The following is a 17992-nucleotide window of genomic DNA, read 5'->3' on the forward strand; positions in this document are numbered from 1 at the left end:
TTCAAACACACAATCGTAGAACCATGAATACAAAACACAACATGCTAATCAAAGAAAACATAATAATGTTTGCTATTCGATAATCAAAGTCTTATCATCCAAAACACAAACCACATATATGATGTTTTAATACTCTTTATTTTGTTATTTGTGGGTTTTGAGTGTGTTTTATGATTGACATTTTGGTGTTTAATGACTTTTTACACTTTTATGAAATTTGGACTTTGTAGCCAACTTCTAGCTAGCTACATAAGTCAAAGTATTGTTTAGACATACTTTGACATAATGAATATCGGAGATACCACTTATATGATAAATATCAAAATATGTCGAGATAGACCCAACGATATATTAGTTTCGTCCCATAAGCTTTACTCTAAAGCGGGTCCTTACACATATAACATACAATATTGCTCCACTCTGGATGTTAATAGGATAAATGGGATTATTTCCTTATGCTTCATTAATTATAATCCTTATGAATGTTCAAGTCTAAACTCGTTTAGATATTGCTCACATTGTTGAACACTAGACCAGTCTATAATATTGTGAAGCATCTTACAATATCATTGTAGCAGCCCAAGTAAACCGTGCCAAGATATTGTCTGATTTGCCCCTGATGGGTTGCCCATCCAGAAACTCACGGATTTGTTTTTGGTTGCCCCGGTGGAGACTTCCCAGGAGGTCACCCATACTAGTACTATTCCCACCTGTGCATGTGTAACTGTGGAGTTTTCATGTGCTCCATAGCCAACTAAGTCCAAAACGCGTTGTTGATTTAAGAGGCGGGGAATGTCTTATGAACCAAAAATCTCTCATTTCCACGACCGATGTGGGGTTTTAATACTCTTTATTTTGTTATTTGTGGGTTTTGGGTGTTTTATGATTGACATTTTGGTGTTTAATGACTTTTTACACTTTTATGAAATTTGGACTTTGTAGCCAACTTCTAGCTAGCTACATAAGTCAAAGTATTGTTTACACATACTTTGACATAATGAATATCGGAGATACCACTTATATGATAGATATCAAAGTATATCGAGATAGACCTAACGATATATTAGTTTCGTCCCATAAGCTTTACTCTAAAGTGGGTCCTTACACATATAACATACAATATTGCTCCACTCTGGAGGCTAATAGGATAAATGGGATTATTTCCTTATGCTTCATTAATTATAATCCTTATGAATGTTCAAGTCTAAACTCGTTTAGATATTGCTCACACTGTTGAACACTAGACCAGTCTATAATATTGTGAAGCATCTTACAATATCATTGTAGCAGCCCAAGTAAACTGTGCCAAGATATTTTCCGATTTGCCCCTGATGGGTTGCCCATCCAGATACTCACGGATTTGTTTTTGGTTGCCCCGGTGGAGACTTCCCAGGAGGTCACCCATACTAGTACTATTCCCACCTGTGCATGTGTAACTGTGGAGTTTTCATGTGCTCCACAGCCAACTAAGTCCAAAACGCGTTGTAGTAATTGAACGATATCTCAGTGCACAGAACGAATTTGTACGTCGAACCAACGCAAAAACTCAAGTGCCAACCTCCCCTATTTATACTGGAAAAATGGCTCCCTCGCGTGGCGCGAGGGGCTGTCGCGTGGCGCGAGGGGTACCACCCTACCATAGGGTAGCCCCATGTCTCAGTAGCTTGGGTGAGTTGGTCGTTCGTTCAAATTCGATTTCCACGTAAAACTGTCGAGATAATACCAACTAGGGTTTACCCCCGCTGAGTTTTAGGGGCCCTAATCCTGATTCCGATTGTTCTGAAATTTTTAGGGTTTATGCAGGATTACTTGGTTGTCTCAATTAGGGTTTCCTATTGAACAAAATAAAATAATAAGTAATAATTTTGATGAGAGTTGTTACATCCTCCCCACCTTAATAAAAATCTTGTCCTCGAGATTTACTGGAATAGATGAGGATATTTCCACTTCATTTCCGATTCCAGTTCCCAAGTGTATTCTGGTCCTCTCTTTAAATCCCACTTGACTTTGACTAGCACTAGTCGTTTGTGCTTGAGAAACTTGATCTTTCTATCCTCTACCTGCAGTGGTTTCTCCACAAATTTCAGCTTTTCATTTACCTCCACATCTTGAAGAGGTACTACCAGGGATTTGTCAGATAGACATTTCTTAAGGTTGGATACATGAAACACATCATGTACTCCGACTAGTTCTTCTGGTAGTTGTAAATGATAAGCAACCGGTCCTATTCGTTGGATTACGGGAAATGGTCCTACGTACCTTGGACTCAGTTTTCCTTTCTTATCGAACCGTACTACTCCTTTCCAAGGAGAAACTTTCAAGAGTACCTTGTCTCCAACTTGAAACTCTAGTGGCTTGCGTTGATTGTCTGCATAGCTCTTTTGGCGATCTCGAGCCGTCTTTAGTCTTTCCTTGATTTGTGTGATTTTGTCAGTTGTTTCTTGTACTATTTCAGGACCTGATAACTGATTTTCTCCTATTTCTGCCCAGCAAACTGGAGTTCTACACTTACGTCCGTACAGTGCTTCAAATGGGGCAACTTCAATGCTTGAATGATAACTATTGTTATAGGAGAATTCGATCAAAGATAGGTGATCATCCCAGTTTCCACCAAAATCAATCACACATGCCCGGAGCATGTCTTCCAGGGTTTGTATTGTCCTTTCACTTTGTCCGTCTATTTGTGGATGATATGCAGTACTTAAATTTAGTCGGGTTCCCATCGCTTCCTGGAAACTAGTCCAGAAATGGGAAGTGAAATGACTATCCCTATCCGATACAATGGAGAGTGGAACTCCATGTAAAGATACTACTTCGTCTATGTACAACTTGGCTAACCTTTCCATGCTAAAGGTTTCCTTCATGGGTAGAAAATGAGCTGATTTGGTTAATCGGTCTACAATTACCCAAATCGCATCATTACCTTTTCTGGTTTTGGGTAACTTAGTAACAAAGTCCTTTGTTACGAGTTCCCATTTCCATACAGGCATTTCTAATTGTTGTAGTAGTCCCGAAGGTTTCTGATGTTCTGCTTTTACTTGCGAACAAGTTAAACACTTAGATACATATCTAGCTATGTCCTTTTTCATTCCTATCCAACATAAATTATTTCTTAAATCTTGGTACATCTTATTGTTTCCTGGATGTATGGTATACCTAGATTTATGAGCTTCCTCTAAAATCTTATATCTTAAATTTCCCTGTTTAGGTACCCAGATTCGTTTCTTATGGAATCTCCAAATTCCATCACTTCCTTGCTTTAATTCTTTTATTCGTCCTTTCATTCCTTCAGTACCGTCTTTAATTGTTGTTTCTTGAACTTTCTTTAATTGTTCCATTAAATCCAATTGCAGATTTAATCTAAGAGAACGAATTCGTCGTTGTTTCTCATGATACTTACGACTTAAGGCATCTGCGACTACGTTTGCTTTTCCTTCGTGATATTGAATATCACAGTCGTAGTCACTTAGGATTTCCATCCATCTTCTTTGCCTCATGTTTAATTCTTTTTGCCCAAATATGTATCTTAAACTTTTGTGATCCGTATAGACAGTAAACTTACTTCCATATAGATAATGTCTCCAAATTTTAAGGGCAAATATTATGGCTCCTAACTCTAGGTCATGAGTCGTATAGTTTTCCTCGTGCTTTTTCAATTGTCTTGAGGCATACGCAATTACCTTCTTGTGTTGCATTAACACACATCCGAATCCTAGCTTTGAAGCATCGCAGTATACTTCAAAATCTTATGTTCCTTCTGGCAAGGCTAGAATCGGGGCGTTTGTTAACTTTTGCTTCAAGGTCCTAAAGGCCTCCTCTTGCCTGGGTCCCCATTCAAACTTTATGGCTTTACAGGTTAGCTTAGTTAATGGTACAACTATCTTCGAGAAATCTTTAATAAAGCGCCTATAGTATCCGGCTAACCCTAGAAAACTTCTAACTTCCATAGCTGATTGTGGGACCTTCCATTTGGTGATTGCTTCTATTTTGGAGGGATCTACGTGAATACCTTCGTGATTCACCATGTGTCCTAAAAATTGCACCTCCTGGAGCCAAAATTCACACTTCGAGAATTTGGCGTAAAGCTTCTCCTTTCTTAACAAAGTTAAGAGTGCATGCAAATGCTCAGAATGCTCGTCCTGACTTTTGGAATAAATAAGTATATCATCAATGAAAACAATTAAAAATTTATCCAAATACGGTTTACAGATCCTATTCATCATGTCCATAAATGCTGCAGGAGCGTTTGTCAGTCCGAAGGGCATGACTGTAAACTCGTAATGTACATACCTAGTTCTGAAAGCAGTTTTAGGTATGTCTTCATCTTGTACCTTCAATTGATGATATCCGGAGCGCAAATCTATCTTAGAAAAATATATAGTTCCTTGAAGTTGATCGAAAAGATCATCAATCCTAGGCAATGGGTATCGATTCTTAATTGTAACCTTATTCAACTCCCTATAATCAATACACATTCTCATCGAACCATCCTTCTTCTTTACAAACAACACCGGAGCTCCCCATGGAGAGGAACTAGGTTGTATGAACCCTTTACTGAGCAATTCATCTAATTGCTTCTTTAATTCTAACATTTCAGTGGGTGCTAATCGGTAGGGTGCCTTAGCTACAGGTGTAGTTCCCGGAATCAAATGAATTCTAAATTCTACCTCCCTATCTGGTGGTTGCCCTGGTAGTTCTTCTGGGAATACATCCGAGTATTCTGATACTACAGGGATTTCCTTAAGTTCCTTACACTTAGTGCTAATGATTACCGAAATCATATACACTATTCCTTGTTTTCGTTCATAACTAGCAACTTTCATTTCCGAAATGAACTTCATGGGTTTTTGCGGCTTATCTCCTGTAACCATGATTACTTCTCCGGTGGGTACATGAATTTCTATAGAGTTCTTATCACAAAGGATTCGATCATGGTTGGCTACTAACCAATCCATTCCTAATACTACATCGAATCTGGCTAAATTTATAGGTAACAAGTTTGCAGAAAATTTATGGCCTAAAAGTTCTATCTTTCCTTCTCGCAAAACCTTATCTATTTTAACAGAATTTCCATCTACCGTTTCGACTGTAAAAATCTGCCCAAGATTGGTTAAGGGTAGATTAAGAGCTTGACAGAATGAAGTATTTATAAAACTTTGGTTTGCACCAGAGTTAAATAATACTTTTGCATACACGTTGTGCACTAGGAACGTACCAGCTATCACATCTGGAATGAGTTCTGCTTCTTGAGTGGTCAGTTGGAATGCTCTGGCATTCTTCTTAGTAACTCCGTCGGCCGTCTTGGCTTTGTTGTCTGCTGGTTTGACCAATTTTGGGCAGTCTGGCCTAAGATGTCCAACCTCTCCACAATTATAGCAAACCATGGCTTTTTTCTTCCTGCAATCTTCTTCTTAATGTCCTGGAATTTTACAGAAATTGCAATACCCCTTGCATCTTCCAAAATGCTTCCTTTTACAGGCATTGCAAAATGGAACAGTGGAAGATTGCCAATTTCCTTTTCTCCGAAAATTATTACGGTTACCCACACGGAATCCTTGGGTAATCTTTTGGGCTACTTCCTTTTTCCGATTTTCTTCATTTGTGCGTACCAGTTCGTCAGTTAGGGTGTTAGCTAATTCTACCGCATCGTCAATAGTGCGAGGTCTCGCAGCTTTAACGATATTACGGATTTCGCCAATCAATCCCCAAATATAGCGGGAAATAAGCACCGGTTCTGGCGAAGCCAGGGTTGGTACCACTCTCGCATACTCAAAGAATGTTGAAGTATACCCTCGACAATCTACCCCCAACATCCGATGGTTCAGGAACTTGTTTGCCATTTGTTCCTTTTCATATTCAGGACAAAATTTTCTTTCCATTAGTTGCTTAAATTCTTCCCAATTCATGGCATAAGCCATATTTCTTCCTTTGGCTTGAAGTACCGTATTCCACCATTCTAGCGCCCATTCTTTAAAAAGATGCGACGCATACATGACCTTGTCTTCCTCAGCACATTTACTTATCATAATTACTGCTTCGGTTTTCTCCAACCAACGTAGTGCCGCAGTCGCCCCTTCATTGCCTGCAATTTCAGCTGGTTTACAAGCAAGAAATTCTTTGTAAGTGCAACCAGGCATTGCAGCTTTCATTTTCTTAAGGAGTGGGGCCTGCCGTGGATCATTATCGTGATTAGTATGGTTACCACCTCCGTTTACACTATTACTGAAGTTATCTTCTTGAGTACGTTTACTAGGAATAATTTGTTGAGGTTCAACAGGTTTCTGGGCAGCAGCCAGGATTGCCGGAATAGCATTGGCTATCCCTTGAGCAACGATATTTTCGATATCTTGCCTAGTCATAAATTGACCTTCCTGATTTTGCTCTGTTTGGTTAACTTCGTTAATTGGTTCATTACTAGCGTTTGCCATCTGATAATTAATTTATATAAATAATTAGCATAAAATAATTGATAAACAAATATAACAAAATAATTGCAGATAATCACACAAATTTTACAACACATGTGTAGCCAAAATTGTCGATTTCTCGACTTCCATTTTTATAGATTATATTAGGCATCCGTACACACTGTTATTTTACAAAAGTTTTATTTTTAAGTTATTTTACAGAGTTATATTTTTATTACTATTGTTATTATACAAACACAACCTCCCTACCACACTATCCCTTGTCAGCTGACATTTTAGAAGCGACGTTCCCTCTCGTCGTACTTCCAGGAGATTTGTTCTCCTACCTCACGGATCCTATTCCCTGCAGTCACCAGCTCCTCACCAAAATGGCAGAGTTCAGCTAAGTTTTCATTACTCATTGGCGGGTTTGGTGCAGGTTCTGGGTCAAATTGAGGGAAAAAGGTATAAGGGTTATTAAGAAGGTTTTGAAACTGCTAGTCGTTAGTCCACCACTCGTCCATTTCTCCTAAAGGTTGGGTGTGGATCAGAGGGTCTGGAATAGCTGGTTCTAAGTTTATTGGAAATTGGGTTTCAGCAGAATAAGGGTAGAGGTTATTATTGATAGGCCTGAGAATATCGCAGCTTGCCAGTACTCGATCTAATTCCTCCTGTAGTGGCAATTCCTCGACTTGCCTAGAACTTTCCCCAATTTCCATTTCTACTTGCCTAGCATTTTCCTTAATCTCGATCCCTTTTCCTTTATCAAGGGGATTTTCAATTTTGGGAACTTTTCTAGTTGTTGGTTTCCTCCTACGAACTTTCCTCCAACCTACAAATCTTCTCCTTTTCTTAGGCTTTGGTTTCTCCGGAGGTGGAGCTCGAAATTCCATAGGTTCTTCCACATCGGCGATGTAACCAGTAAAGTCTTTGGAAACTTCTATTTTCACAGGATAAAGATTGAGATTCTGAAGGGCTTCAGATAGCTCATTCATGCTGTTTAGCATATATGCAAAATGCACCCAAAATGCTAAGTTAAAATTTTATAATAAAATTTCACAGATAAACATTCAAGTATTATTGCATACCGTGTGACTAATTTAATACAAAGGACAACTGAAAATTAAACATACTAGGGTTTATTGTAAACTTATTTATTTACTGGGTAAAATTTTCTTTAGAGTTTCTGGATTGTAGATGATATGGGTGCTAGTACTGGGTCAGGGTATTGGTAGTTTAAAGGTTAGTATTTACTGCTACAGTGGCTAACATATAGAGATCTGCCCATTTTTCATCTAATTCGTCTTCCCATGCTGGATTATTGCCTATTTCCTGGGTTTCCTGATTAACCCTCACTTCTTTTGGTTGTGATTTCTTTCTTTTCTCCTGACTTTTCCTAATAATCAAACTTCTTTTGTTAGGAGAAAGTGGCTTCTCAAACTGTGCCTTACGGACAAATATTCCTTCCTCAGTGTCTATGGATTGTTTTGAGGATGATGAGCCTTTATCTTTTGGTGCACTATCTAATTGACGATAGATGTCTGAAAGTCTTTGCTTACCCAAACTGTAAACAAATATTCAAATAATAAAACATATAATCACGAAAATGGCAATTAGTAAAATTAAGTATTTGCTAAATACTTAATTGGCTTAAATCAGTGGCTCTGATACCACCTTTTCCTGTCACGGCCCCAACCCCGGTTTGACCCGGCCAGGAGCCACGGGACAGGAACCCGTGGTATTTAATTAATGCGACATAGGAAGATTTTAACAGGATCTTTAAAAACTTGAAATGCCCGATTATTTTATTTCATAATTCGGGATAAACCCCGTAATTTACAATAGATGAATTTTACTAGGAAATTCCCTGATTTATTTAAAACATGTTTATTCATTTTAACTGAGCCACCTCTTCAAGCTTGTTAGTGCTCCGTAGCACGTTTTCCTGGATTTACAGCAGGTCGCCTGAAACATGTTTTAAAAATATTTTGTCAGCGGGGAAATACTGAGTGAATAATTTATTTTGATAAAATGACACATAGTTATAAATTACAGCATAAGAGCGATTACAATGGCTTCTATCTTATTTTTATCTGGCACTTTGTCACTTGCTGACGATGGTCATACCACTATTGGGTCTTTCCCCAAGTAGTGACGTTTATCACGGTGAGGATTTATTAGCCTAACCCGTGAGAAATTAGTAATGTGCACAATACCCCACTAGCCAGTGATTAAGATAACCACGACTTAATCCCTGTAATTATAACTTTTTGGAAAATATGGAGTATTGTAAAATATGATTGATAAAAAGAGAATGACTCACATTGCAGATTTATACGGGCAGAGTTTAGCCTATTGATTAGCCTGATAACCTAATTTAAATAACAATGCACACGAACCAGGTCAGTAACTAACACAGCATTTACGATAACTCACGAGATTAAACCCTCACGACGAATGACAAAGTGCAATACTTAAACATCTATCGAATTTACGACGAATGACAAAGTATAAACCCAATTTGAGCAGCACTTAAACATCCATTGGATAGTTTCAATCGATCGGACATTGAATCGTAATAGCAATCGTGTTATTACCCTGTTTGTCGCGGCAGCGTTTAGTGATTGTGTGTGTTTTGTAGTAATTGAACGATATCTCAGTGCACAGAACGAATTTGTACCTCGAACCAACGCAGAAACTCAAGTGCCAACCTCCCCTATTTATACTGGAAAAATGGCTCCCTCGCGTGGCGCGAGGGGTACCACCCTACCATAGGGTAGCCTCGTGTCTCAGTAGCTTGGATGAGTTGGTCGTTCGTTCAAATTCGATTTCCACGTAAAACTGTCGAGATAATACCAACTAGGGTTTACCCCCCTGAGTTTTAGGGGCCCTAATCCTGATTCCGATTGTTCTGAAATTTTTACGGTTTATGCACGATTACTTGGGGGTCTCAATTAGGGTTTCCTATTGAACAAAATAAAATAATAAGTAATAATTTTGATGAGAGTTGTTACAGTCATAATTGTCCATGTTAATCTTATCATTATTCGGTACCGTTACAATCATTAAGAAATGAGAGACTATAGTTCAAAGAATGAGTGAGAACTCAAACCGGTTGGATTATTATGACTTTGTTATATTCAAAGGAAGCGAAATGAAAATTTATGGGTGAATCCATATGTCAACAGACAAATCTATCTCATGGATAAGTCATAAGAAACTGTTAACAACAAACAACCTAAGTTATAGTGACATAATTTGTTGCTGATCATAATGAAATTGTCACTAAATGTTGCTAAAAGCTTATCGACTCATAATATAATACCCCATATAAATACTCTATTGAAGATTCACTATAACTGGTCAGCTACCATGTTTCCTCGAACAGTTACAGTGTAAGAGGTGTTGCATTAAATTTTGATACGAAATTGTTGTTCGTTTATGAACAAGTAGAGGAAACTAAATTTGTGTATCGAATACATTCATGATATGCCCATAAATATTAAGTAAGCGCATATAATAATGACGGGTTTCTCATGACCATGTACAACTGCATATCGTATCCTGAATGATAAATTATTAATTTTTCCTCATCCGTTTAGGATTTGCATGTCTCTAAATATGTTATGCTAGCGTAGTAACATATAGACGATAATTATACAAATCAAACGTTAAAGGGCTTATTTGTAAATTTCTGATCCTAACTGCTTATGTTTTAAATTTGAGACTGTAGTATGATTATTAGGGGTCCTCAGTTGAATACTGACTCAACGACTGTATTTCCCTGCTACGGTTTTGGTTTAAAACTAAAAAAATGAGTATTAAAATCTACAGACAAATCTAATGCTCATAATAAATGAATACTCAACCAAGTGGAGAATGTAAGAATAAATATATATTAATATATTTGTTTATGGCCATCGTTATCATTTATGTTATAAACTAGATCAAAATATAATTATTTCTTATTATATTAGTTGGTAATTGTTTGATGGACTTAATTACCTTTATTAACTAATCAAGGGATTCCCCTTGGGTGTATATAAGGTAATATAACTAGAGAGATAAAGGTTACATAATAACATAATAAACATAGAAATCACCTTTGCTCTCTATCTCTCACGAAATCATGTTTTTTTCAGATCACATAAACCCTATCAGAAACTATACACCCTAAACTAGAACTCGACCAAGCTAACAAGATGTCATCTACTTCCCTTTGGCATGCGGTTACTGGACACACTGCCGTAACATGTATTAACATGTTATCATGTTTTCAATTATATTCATACAAAACTGATATACAAGTAGTTCTTCTTTCCTTTCTTGGTAAGAAGACCTTGCCTTCGAATTTTCCTTAATCTTAGTCTTTCCCTTTGCTTCGTCCTTCCCAATTGGTCTTTGCGCCACTTCAACTCAACATAGATATCATCTTCATTATCATACACATGGACATCATCATCTAGTAAGATGCCATAATCCTCCACCGACAAAGAGATAGTGGCGTTAAGGTTGAAGGTTGTGGTATCAACATCCGAAGGAGTACCACCCGAGGTGTATTCACCGGTGCTCGTTGTTTTTTAGCGTTTGGGCGGTTGAGCACCATACACCTTGGTTGGCCTGGACCATTTTTTCTGGTCCTTTATAACCCTCCAAACATGCTCATATTGAAATTGTTGCCCGGTGCAATTATTCTTTGTATCAGCAACATATTATTCTCAAGCAGCCAACAACAACAAGTCACATGACATACCACTCTTTGGATGGTTTTTATTGTGTAAGTACATGTTGTTGAACCTCTTAACCTTGGTAATATGTGCCAAAGTGAGAAACTTGTGGGATTTTCAATTTTTTTTTATAGAACTCGACCCCAAAAAAGACCCGACTTTTAGTTATTTCCAAATATCGGATCTTGAGAAATGTGTACGAAAGCCTTGACAAGTACACTCTCTTCTTCTAAGGTCCTCTTGAAGAACACGATTTTGGCAGCGAACTCAAATTATCACATTTTTCGTTTAGTTTTAGGATTGCAACACTGACACAACACAAGAATTATCGACCAAGGTTTGCACTCGTCTTGGAAGTCCGATAGCACATAAATGCACCACAGTAGCAAATCACATCCGATACATTGTACCTCTGCGAACTCGATTTCACAGATGAAACTGATAAATATCGAGACATTATGGCCTGATGTATCAGATGATAAATGCAAGGTTAAAATGATGAAATTGATCTTTGAACTCGTCCAGGGAAAATTATGGCTCCAATTAATTGTTAATAAACGAACCAGGGGTAAACATGTCATTTCGCCAAGATTTTAACGTCTCATGCAACGACATATAAACGAAGGGATACATGGTGTATGAAACATATACTACATAGACTCAACAAGCAAGATTGTGTAAATGGGAACTCATATTGGCGCAAATTACACTTTACTCTATGCTTTTTTTTTTTTTTTTAATTTTGTTTATATTTTTATTTTAGATGTGATATTTTTAAAGATACTAACGCTCTGTTCCCGAGTTAACTTAATGAGGGATAAGAAAAGAAAGCAAAAGTGAGAAAGGAAAGGACGAGAAAGGAAAAAAAAAGATGTTTTTCCCACCGTTTCCTCCCAAATCGGAAGGACAGAAAAATTAAAGAATTTAGCCTAGTTTTCCTGTCATTTCCTTTCTTTTCCTTCCTTAAATGAAACTCGGGAACACGACATGTTTTATTTTCCTTTCTTTTCCTTCCTTAAATGAAACTCTGGAACACAAAATATTTTTACTTTCTTTTTGTTTCCTTTCCTTTCCTTCCGTTAGTAAACTCTGGAACACAGTGTAAATCAAAGTGAAGAGGGGAAACAGGATTTAAAAGAGTCGAACAACGCAAACAGCTAGGGTTTTCTTTTCTTTTCTTCTTTATAAGAAACACATCAAACAAATCACCATTCTTCTTGTTCTTCAGGTTATTGTTATTGATATTGGGGCTTTATATTCTCCTACAATCTTAAAGTCTCGAGCTTTACACTTTTTCATTTGCAGGGTCTTTTCTTTTTGATAGGTTGTAGTTTATAAAGGATTAAAGAAAAGCGGTGTATCATCAATTTAACAGGAAATGGATGGACCATATGTTAATGACAACGATGAGCATCTACAGTCTGGCAATATTAATCAAGAATATGATGGTAATTTAGATGATAGTGGTGGAGCCAACAATGGCACTAGTCTTGATTCTTCAGCAGGGTTAGTTTGTGTATTTAGTTCTATTTAGGGTTTACATATATATATATATGTATATTTGTTATGTATAGTGTAAGTGAGAGAGATAGTAGTATCTTGCTTTGGTTCATCATCAGGATATATGGAAATAAGGGGGAGATTTGTTGAAAATAATTTATGAATTTTGTTTTGTGATAGAAAACTTTTTGTTGGAGGCATTGCTTGGGAGACATCTCAAGGTATGTTGATTGCTTGCACCTTTATTTCTTTATGATATACTTTTTTTTTTGTTAATTTTTCAAATTTACTAGAATATAATGTAGAAGTTTATTTATTTGAATGTGTCAATGATATATGGACAAATGCATAATGTAGTAGCCAGGGGCGGCCTAGGTAGAGGTTTGGGCGGGTGGGCGGGCGCACCCCTTGAAATTTTTTGTGTGTGTATTTTATAGGGCAAAATCCCGATCGCATCTCTTGATGTTTGGTTAAACCCTTCGTTCGCACCCCTTGAAAATATTTTCTAGGTCCGCCATTGGTTGTAGGCTCGTAGCAAAATATGTAATTTTGAATCCACCAAGAATAACTAGGATTGAGATAACCAACTTTAAGCACTCTAAAATAACGGATACCTGTAAGCACTTGTTTTCGTATTAACACTCAATAGTGCTTATCTGCTTTTTAAAATTACCATATGCAGATAAGCTGTTTAATTAAGCAATCCTAGCGCCTAGCGGACTAAGTTTATGGTAGGTTTGCATGTGGTGTTGAGGGCATAGTTATTAAAGGCGCTAGCTGCACTCAAGGCGCATAGGTCTTGCCTGCGGCCTAGGCGGAAAGCACAAAAAAAGCGAGGGCCTGAGAAAAATAAAGCGCATAATGAAAAAAAAATTAAAATGTATTAAGTATTAGAAAAAGAATACTATTCTTTAAATAAAATAACCAAAATCTATTATATAACACTTTATATCATCTATTTAGTACAAAAAGTTTTAAAATATTAGTGTAGAAAAGTAGTTTTCCTTAGATAAAAGAAGAAATCTGGCTAGAATCTTGTCGGAATTTAGATAATTTGGCCGGAAACTCTCTGGAATCTAGGAATCTCGCCGGAATGTGCACCTAAACCATCACCTGGAGAATTAAAGCGCAATTTCTTCGACTTAAAGCGCAACTGACACGCCTCGCCTGAAAAATGGGCCTAGGCGCAAGAGGTGATGGCTTTTAACAACTATGGTTGAGGGACAAAAATAAGGTCCAAAATCATTGTGCGACCACTTGTATTTTGAATAATTTTTGTTTACGGTAGTTCTATGTTGTAACAATACGATGATCCATGTGATTTGTTGAAGCAATAAAGTAGTACAGTTTGTTCATTCTAGTTGTTTTTGCAAATGATGTAGTAATTCTGAAAAGCAGGGATTATATTACACTGTTTAAGCCGCAAAGCTGCTTTTGCTTGTGTTTCTCCTAGTGATAGACGACGCATAAACCGTACGCTCAATAATGAACACTATTATTAAGTCTACGTTGTATTTATCTTTTCAGAGTCTTTTAGCAATTACTTCAGCAACTATGGAGAGATAACAGACTCTGTGATAATGATGGATAAGATTACTGGCCGGCCACGTGGATTTGGGTTTGTAACATTTGCTAACCCAACCGATGCTGATAAAGTATTGGATCAAGATCACATTATAGATGGCAGACCAGTAAGACACATTTCTATGATATTATCTTATGAAATGACATAATACTAGAGGTGGGAAAATGGGTGGGTCAAAATGGGTTGGGTCAGATTGGGTTGACTTGCCAACGCTTTATTGGACTTTATTAGTTTTTACTGTATTAAATATGATTGCAAAAGTTATATTATCAAATTAATATAAATTTTGAATAATACCTTTTTTGGCGGTTATAAGAATTTGAGTAAATTACAAAAATCGTCCTTTATGTATGTCACTTACTGCAAACTGTGTCCTTTGTCTTCAATGATTACAGAAAACGTACTCAATGTTTGCAAACCCTTGCAAGTTATGTCCTTTAGCCCTAACTCAGTTAATTTTTTGTGGTTAAATCTGATCAAATGGACCCCACATGAGGGTATTTTGGTCATTTTACTCTCATGTGAGGTCCATTTGTTCAGATTTAACCACAAAAATACCCTCATGTGGGGTCCATTTGGTCAGATTTAACCACAAAAATTAACTGAGTTAGGGCTAAAGGACATAACTTGCAGAGGTTTGCAAACATCAAGTACGTTTTCTGTAATTATTGAAGACAAGGACACAGTTTGCAATAAGTGACATACATAAAGGACGATTTTTGTAATTTACTCTTAAGAATTTAAACATAAAAAACTTTCGGCTACTTATGAGAGTCGACCGGTTTCCTTTTGTATCTGTTTAGCAATTTTTATGCGTTTTAATGTGCGGTTGAGTTAGGTTGAAGTAAAAAGGACAGTTCCCAGAGAGGATACGCAGGGAAGTAGAGGTGTATCAAGAACAAAGAAAATATTTGTCGGCGGTATACCGTTGACTTTAACGGAAGGTAGTACATCATATAGTTTCTTGATGATACGGTCTATGGATTAATTAAATAGTGTAGTGAGTTGTAACTTTAATTTGCAGACGAATTGAGGGAATATTTCTCTAATTATGGTGGGATAATTGAGCATCAGATTATGTTAGATCATGTCACGGGTCGATCACGGGGCTTTGGCTTTGTTACATTCGACAGTGAAGAAGCTGTGGATAAGATATTTGCTGATGGTCAACTACATGAACTAGGAGGCAAACAAGTGAGTAAATCTTTTATTTTATTTTAGAGTAAATTACGTTTTTGGCCCCCGTGGTTATATCACTTTTACTATATTAGCCCAAAATAAGAATTTTTAACATATCTGCCCCCATGGTCTCTATAACTAACCCTTTTGGCCCCTAAGTCTAACCATTTTAGCCCCCATGGTTTCTATAACTAATCATTTTGGCCCCCATGATCTCTAGACTTAGGGGCCAAAATGGTTAGTTATAGAAACCATGGGGGCAGATATGTTAAAAATTCTTATTTTGGACTATTATAGTAAAAGTGATATAACCACGGGGGCCAAAAACGTAATTTACTCTTTATTTTATTTTATTTTTGTGAAAATTGTCTAGTATTTTTCAAGGAATAAAATGGCTGATAAGGTGTTAATTATATTAGGTTGAGATAAAGAGGGCCGAGCCAAAAAGGGTTGGCGTCGATTTCTCATATGACAACCGATCACGTCGTGGTGGTGCTTCCAAGTCATACGGTGGTGGATTTGGTAGGGGTTTGGGATCAGGTGGATATGGAGGTGGTTATGGCGGAAAAGCAGACAGAGGGTATAATGATTATGGCGGTGGTTATGCTGGTTACGACGGTTATATGGGAGGTTATGGAGGTGGATCTACAGGTTTCTACGGTGGTTATGGTGGATATGGGTATGGGTTTGGGTTTGGTGGGCCCATGTATGGCGGTGCTGGATATGCAGGTGCTGGTTTCAGTGGCTATGGCGGGCCTGCTGCTTACGGTGGAGGTCGGGGTTATGGTAGCGGTAGTGGAGGTGGTGGTGGCGTTGGCGGCAAAGGATTTGATAGGGGAGCTGGAGCTGGAGCTGGTGGTGGATATGGATATGGGTATGGGTATGGATATGATGGTGGTAAAGGGTATGATAATGACAATGGCGGCAGTGGTGGAGGAAGGTATCATCCGTATCGGAAGTGAGATGATATGATAATAGCTAGATGACATCGAAGTTCAAGGACTCTTCTGTCGTCTGTTTTGTTCTATGTGAATCTTCTTGACCCGTGATCTATTAGCAACTTAGAAATTGGGTCATGGAGGTCGAATTTGTTACTTATAGAACTATCCACTGTATTGCCTCTAATCATTTACGCTTATAAATGCTATTTTTTAGTTTAATTTTTACATCTAGTTAAACCTAAACCCTTCATCTAACCAGGTTGGGTTGGGTCAGTCAAAGTTAAACGGGTTCTGGCCAAAGCGGGTCTGGCTAGAACCCGTTTCGGTTTGAAATGGGGTTGTAACAGGTTGGGTTCAAGTTTGACCGTGTTCAAGCTGGTTTCAAAGTATAGGGTTAAGGTTTTCAACCCTATGGGTCGTGTTGGGTCTAAATTCCCAACCCGGTTCTTTTATACACCTCTATGGCTCTATGCCAAATGCCGAGCTAGACCAACAAATACAGGCCATATGTCATGTGCATTCCCGTTCGATAAAAAGAACTGGTTCTTTGTATTTGATGAGTTGAGTCGCAATAAGTTGCTCGCATATACAGGACTCGAGTTGCAGTTTTTGGTTCATCTTTGAAAGGGCATCTTATGTCAAATGGCATCAACTTAATCTCGTTGAAACTTTAGTTGCAGGTTCGGTCAAAACTGGCCGAATTAGGCCATGAACATCTTTATCACTAGATCTATTATACCGTTAAGCATAGTTATTAATATAGCGAATAGCGTAGCACTCATGTGTCACTATTTGATTTTAGCGCCTCCATGGCGGGCATATAGCTGGATTTAGGGTTTTTTCTGCTTTAATATAAATAGCGGGATTTTACAAGTATAAAATAGCATTATTTTAGGTTTTTTGTTAAGCATACATATAAAAAAAGCGCTTAAAACAACTTATTTGGATACAATATACATATAAATATTTCTAAAAATTCTCCTAGTGTGCTAAACATAAAATAGCGCCCTCTATATCATCACTATTGCTTTGTAGCATATAGGTAGCTTGTCATCATCATGATGATGAACATATCCAGAGATTTAATGGAGGATAACCATCTGCGACTGAGCGCGATATGACAATAAATCACTGAACATGCACCGCAATCTACGATATTTCAACTAGAGGAGCGACCTGTTGGTTCACCAAACCCCGACTCAGCGTCACACGTTCTCCAGGTCCGAAGGGATCCAGTGCCCAACTACCGACTCCTCCCGGAATTGCGTTATCGGAGCCGAGCCAGGAATGGCCGTTAGTGGACACCCACCTTCACCGGTTAGAGGGCCCTCTTTAATACATTAAGAAAAGATGTTCACAGGGGCCAGAAAGACTCGGTCATAGGAACTTAGACCACCTACGCGCTGGTGAAAACCACCTCGACCGGATCAGAGTAAACTACAATGTCGAATCATAAGGGCAAAACTTGATGCGTGAGACTTCCGCATGCAACACAATGTCAAACGCAACAAGTGTTCATTAAGAACCTTAACACAACTCAAATTGAAGCACAAAGAACAAAGCATTATCTCAAATTTGAAGTCATGAGTATAAAACAACAAACAACATTGTCCAAAAAAAAAAAAAAAAAAAAAAACCGAAAACAATAAGTCA

The 17992-nt window shown here is 37.7% G+C and overlaps 1 protein-coding gene across 1 annotated transcript; it reads left to right on the forward strand.

The window, feature by feature from the left end:
• Positions 1 to 12235: 12235 nt before the first annotated feature.
• LOC110880234 (heterogeneous nuclear ribonucleoprotein 1) lies at positions 12236 to 16558 on the forward strand. Its single transcript, XM_022128818.2, has 7 exons — positions 12236 to 12362; positions 12440 to 12640; positions 12815 to 12855; positions 14162 to 14325; positions 15058 to 15163; positions 15244 to 15413; positions 15818 to 16558. Exons 2-7 carry the CDS (start codon positions 12513 to 12515, stop codon positions 16358 to 16360), a joined length of 1152 nt encoding a protein of 383 aa, XP_021984510.1. The 5' UTR covers positions 12236 to 12362; positions 12440 to 12512; the 3' UTR covers positions 16361 to 16558.
• The last annotated feature ends 1434 nt before the right edge of the window (positions 16559 to 17992 follow it).

Source organism: Helianthus annuus, chromosome 9, assembly GCF_002127325.2.
Source record: "Helianthus annuus cultivar XRQ/B chromosome 9, HanXRQr2.0-SUNRISE, whole genome shotgun sequence".
In the NCBI taxonomy this organism is placed as follows: domain Eukaryota; kingdom Viridiplantae; phylum Streptophyta; class Magnoliopsida; order Asterales; family Asteraceae; genus Helianthus; species Helianthus annuus.

What these genes read in the sequence shown, in the direction of transcription:
- LOC110880234 (XM_022128818.2), top strand. Translation starts at nt 12,513, where the DNA reads ATGGATGGACCATATGTTAATGACAACGATGAGCATCTACAGTCTGGC. An exon ending in ACATTATAGATGGCAGACCA is followed by an intron (nt 14,326 to 15,057) that starts GTAAGACACATT and finishes CGGTTGAGTTAG; the next exon opens with GTTGAAGTAAAAAGGACAGT. An exon ending in ATGAACTAGGAGGCAAACAA is followed by an intron (nt 15,414 to 15,817) that starts GTGAGTAAATCT and finishes TAATTATATTAG; the next exon opens with GTTGAGATAAAGAGGGCCGA.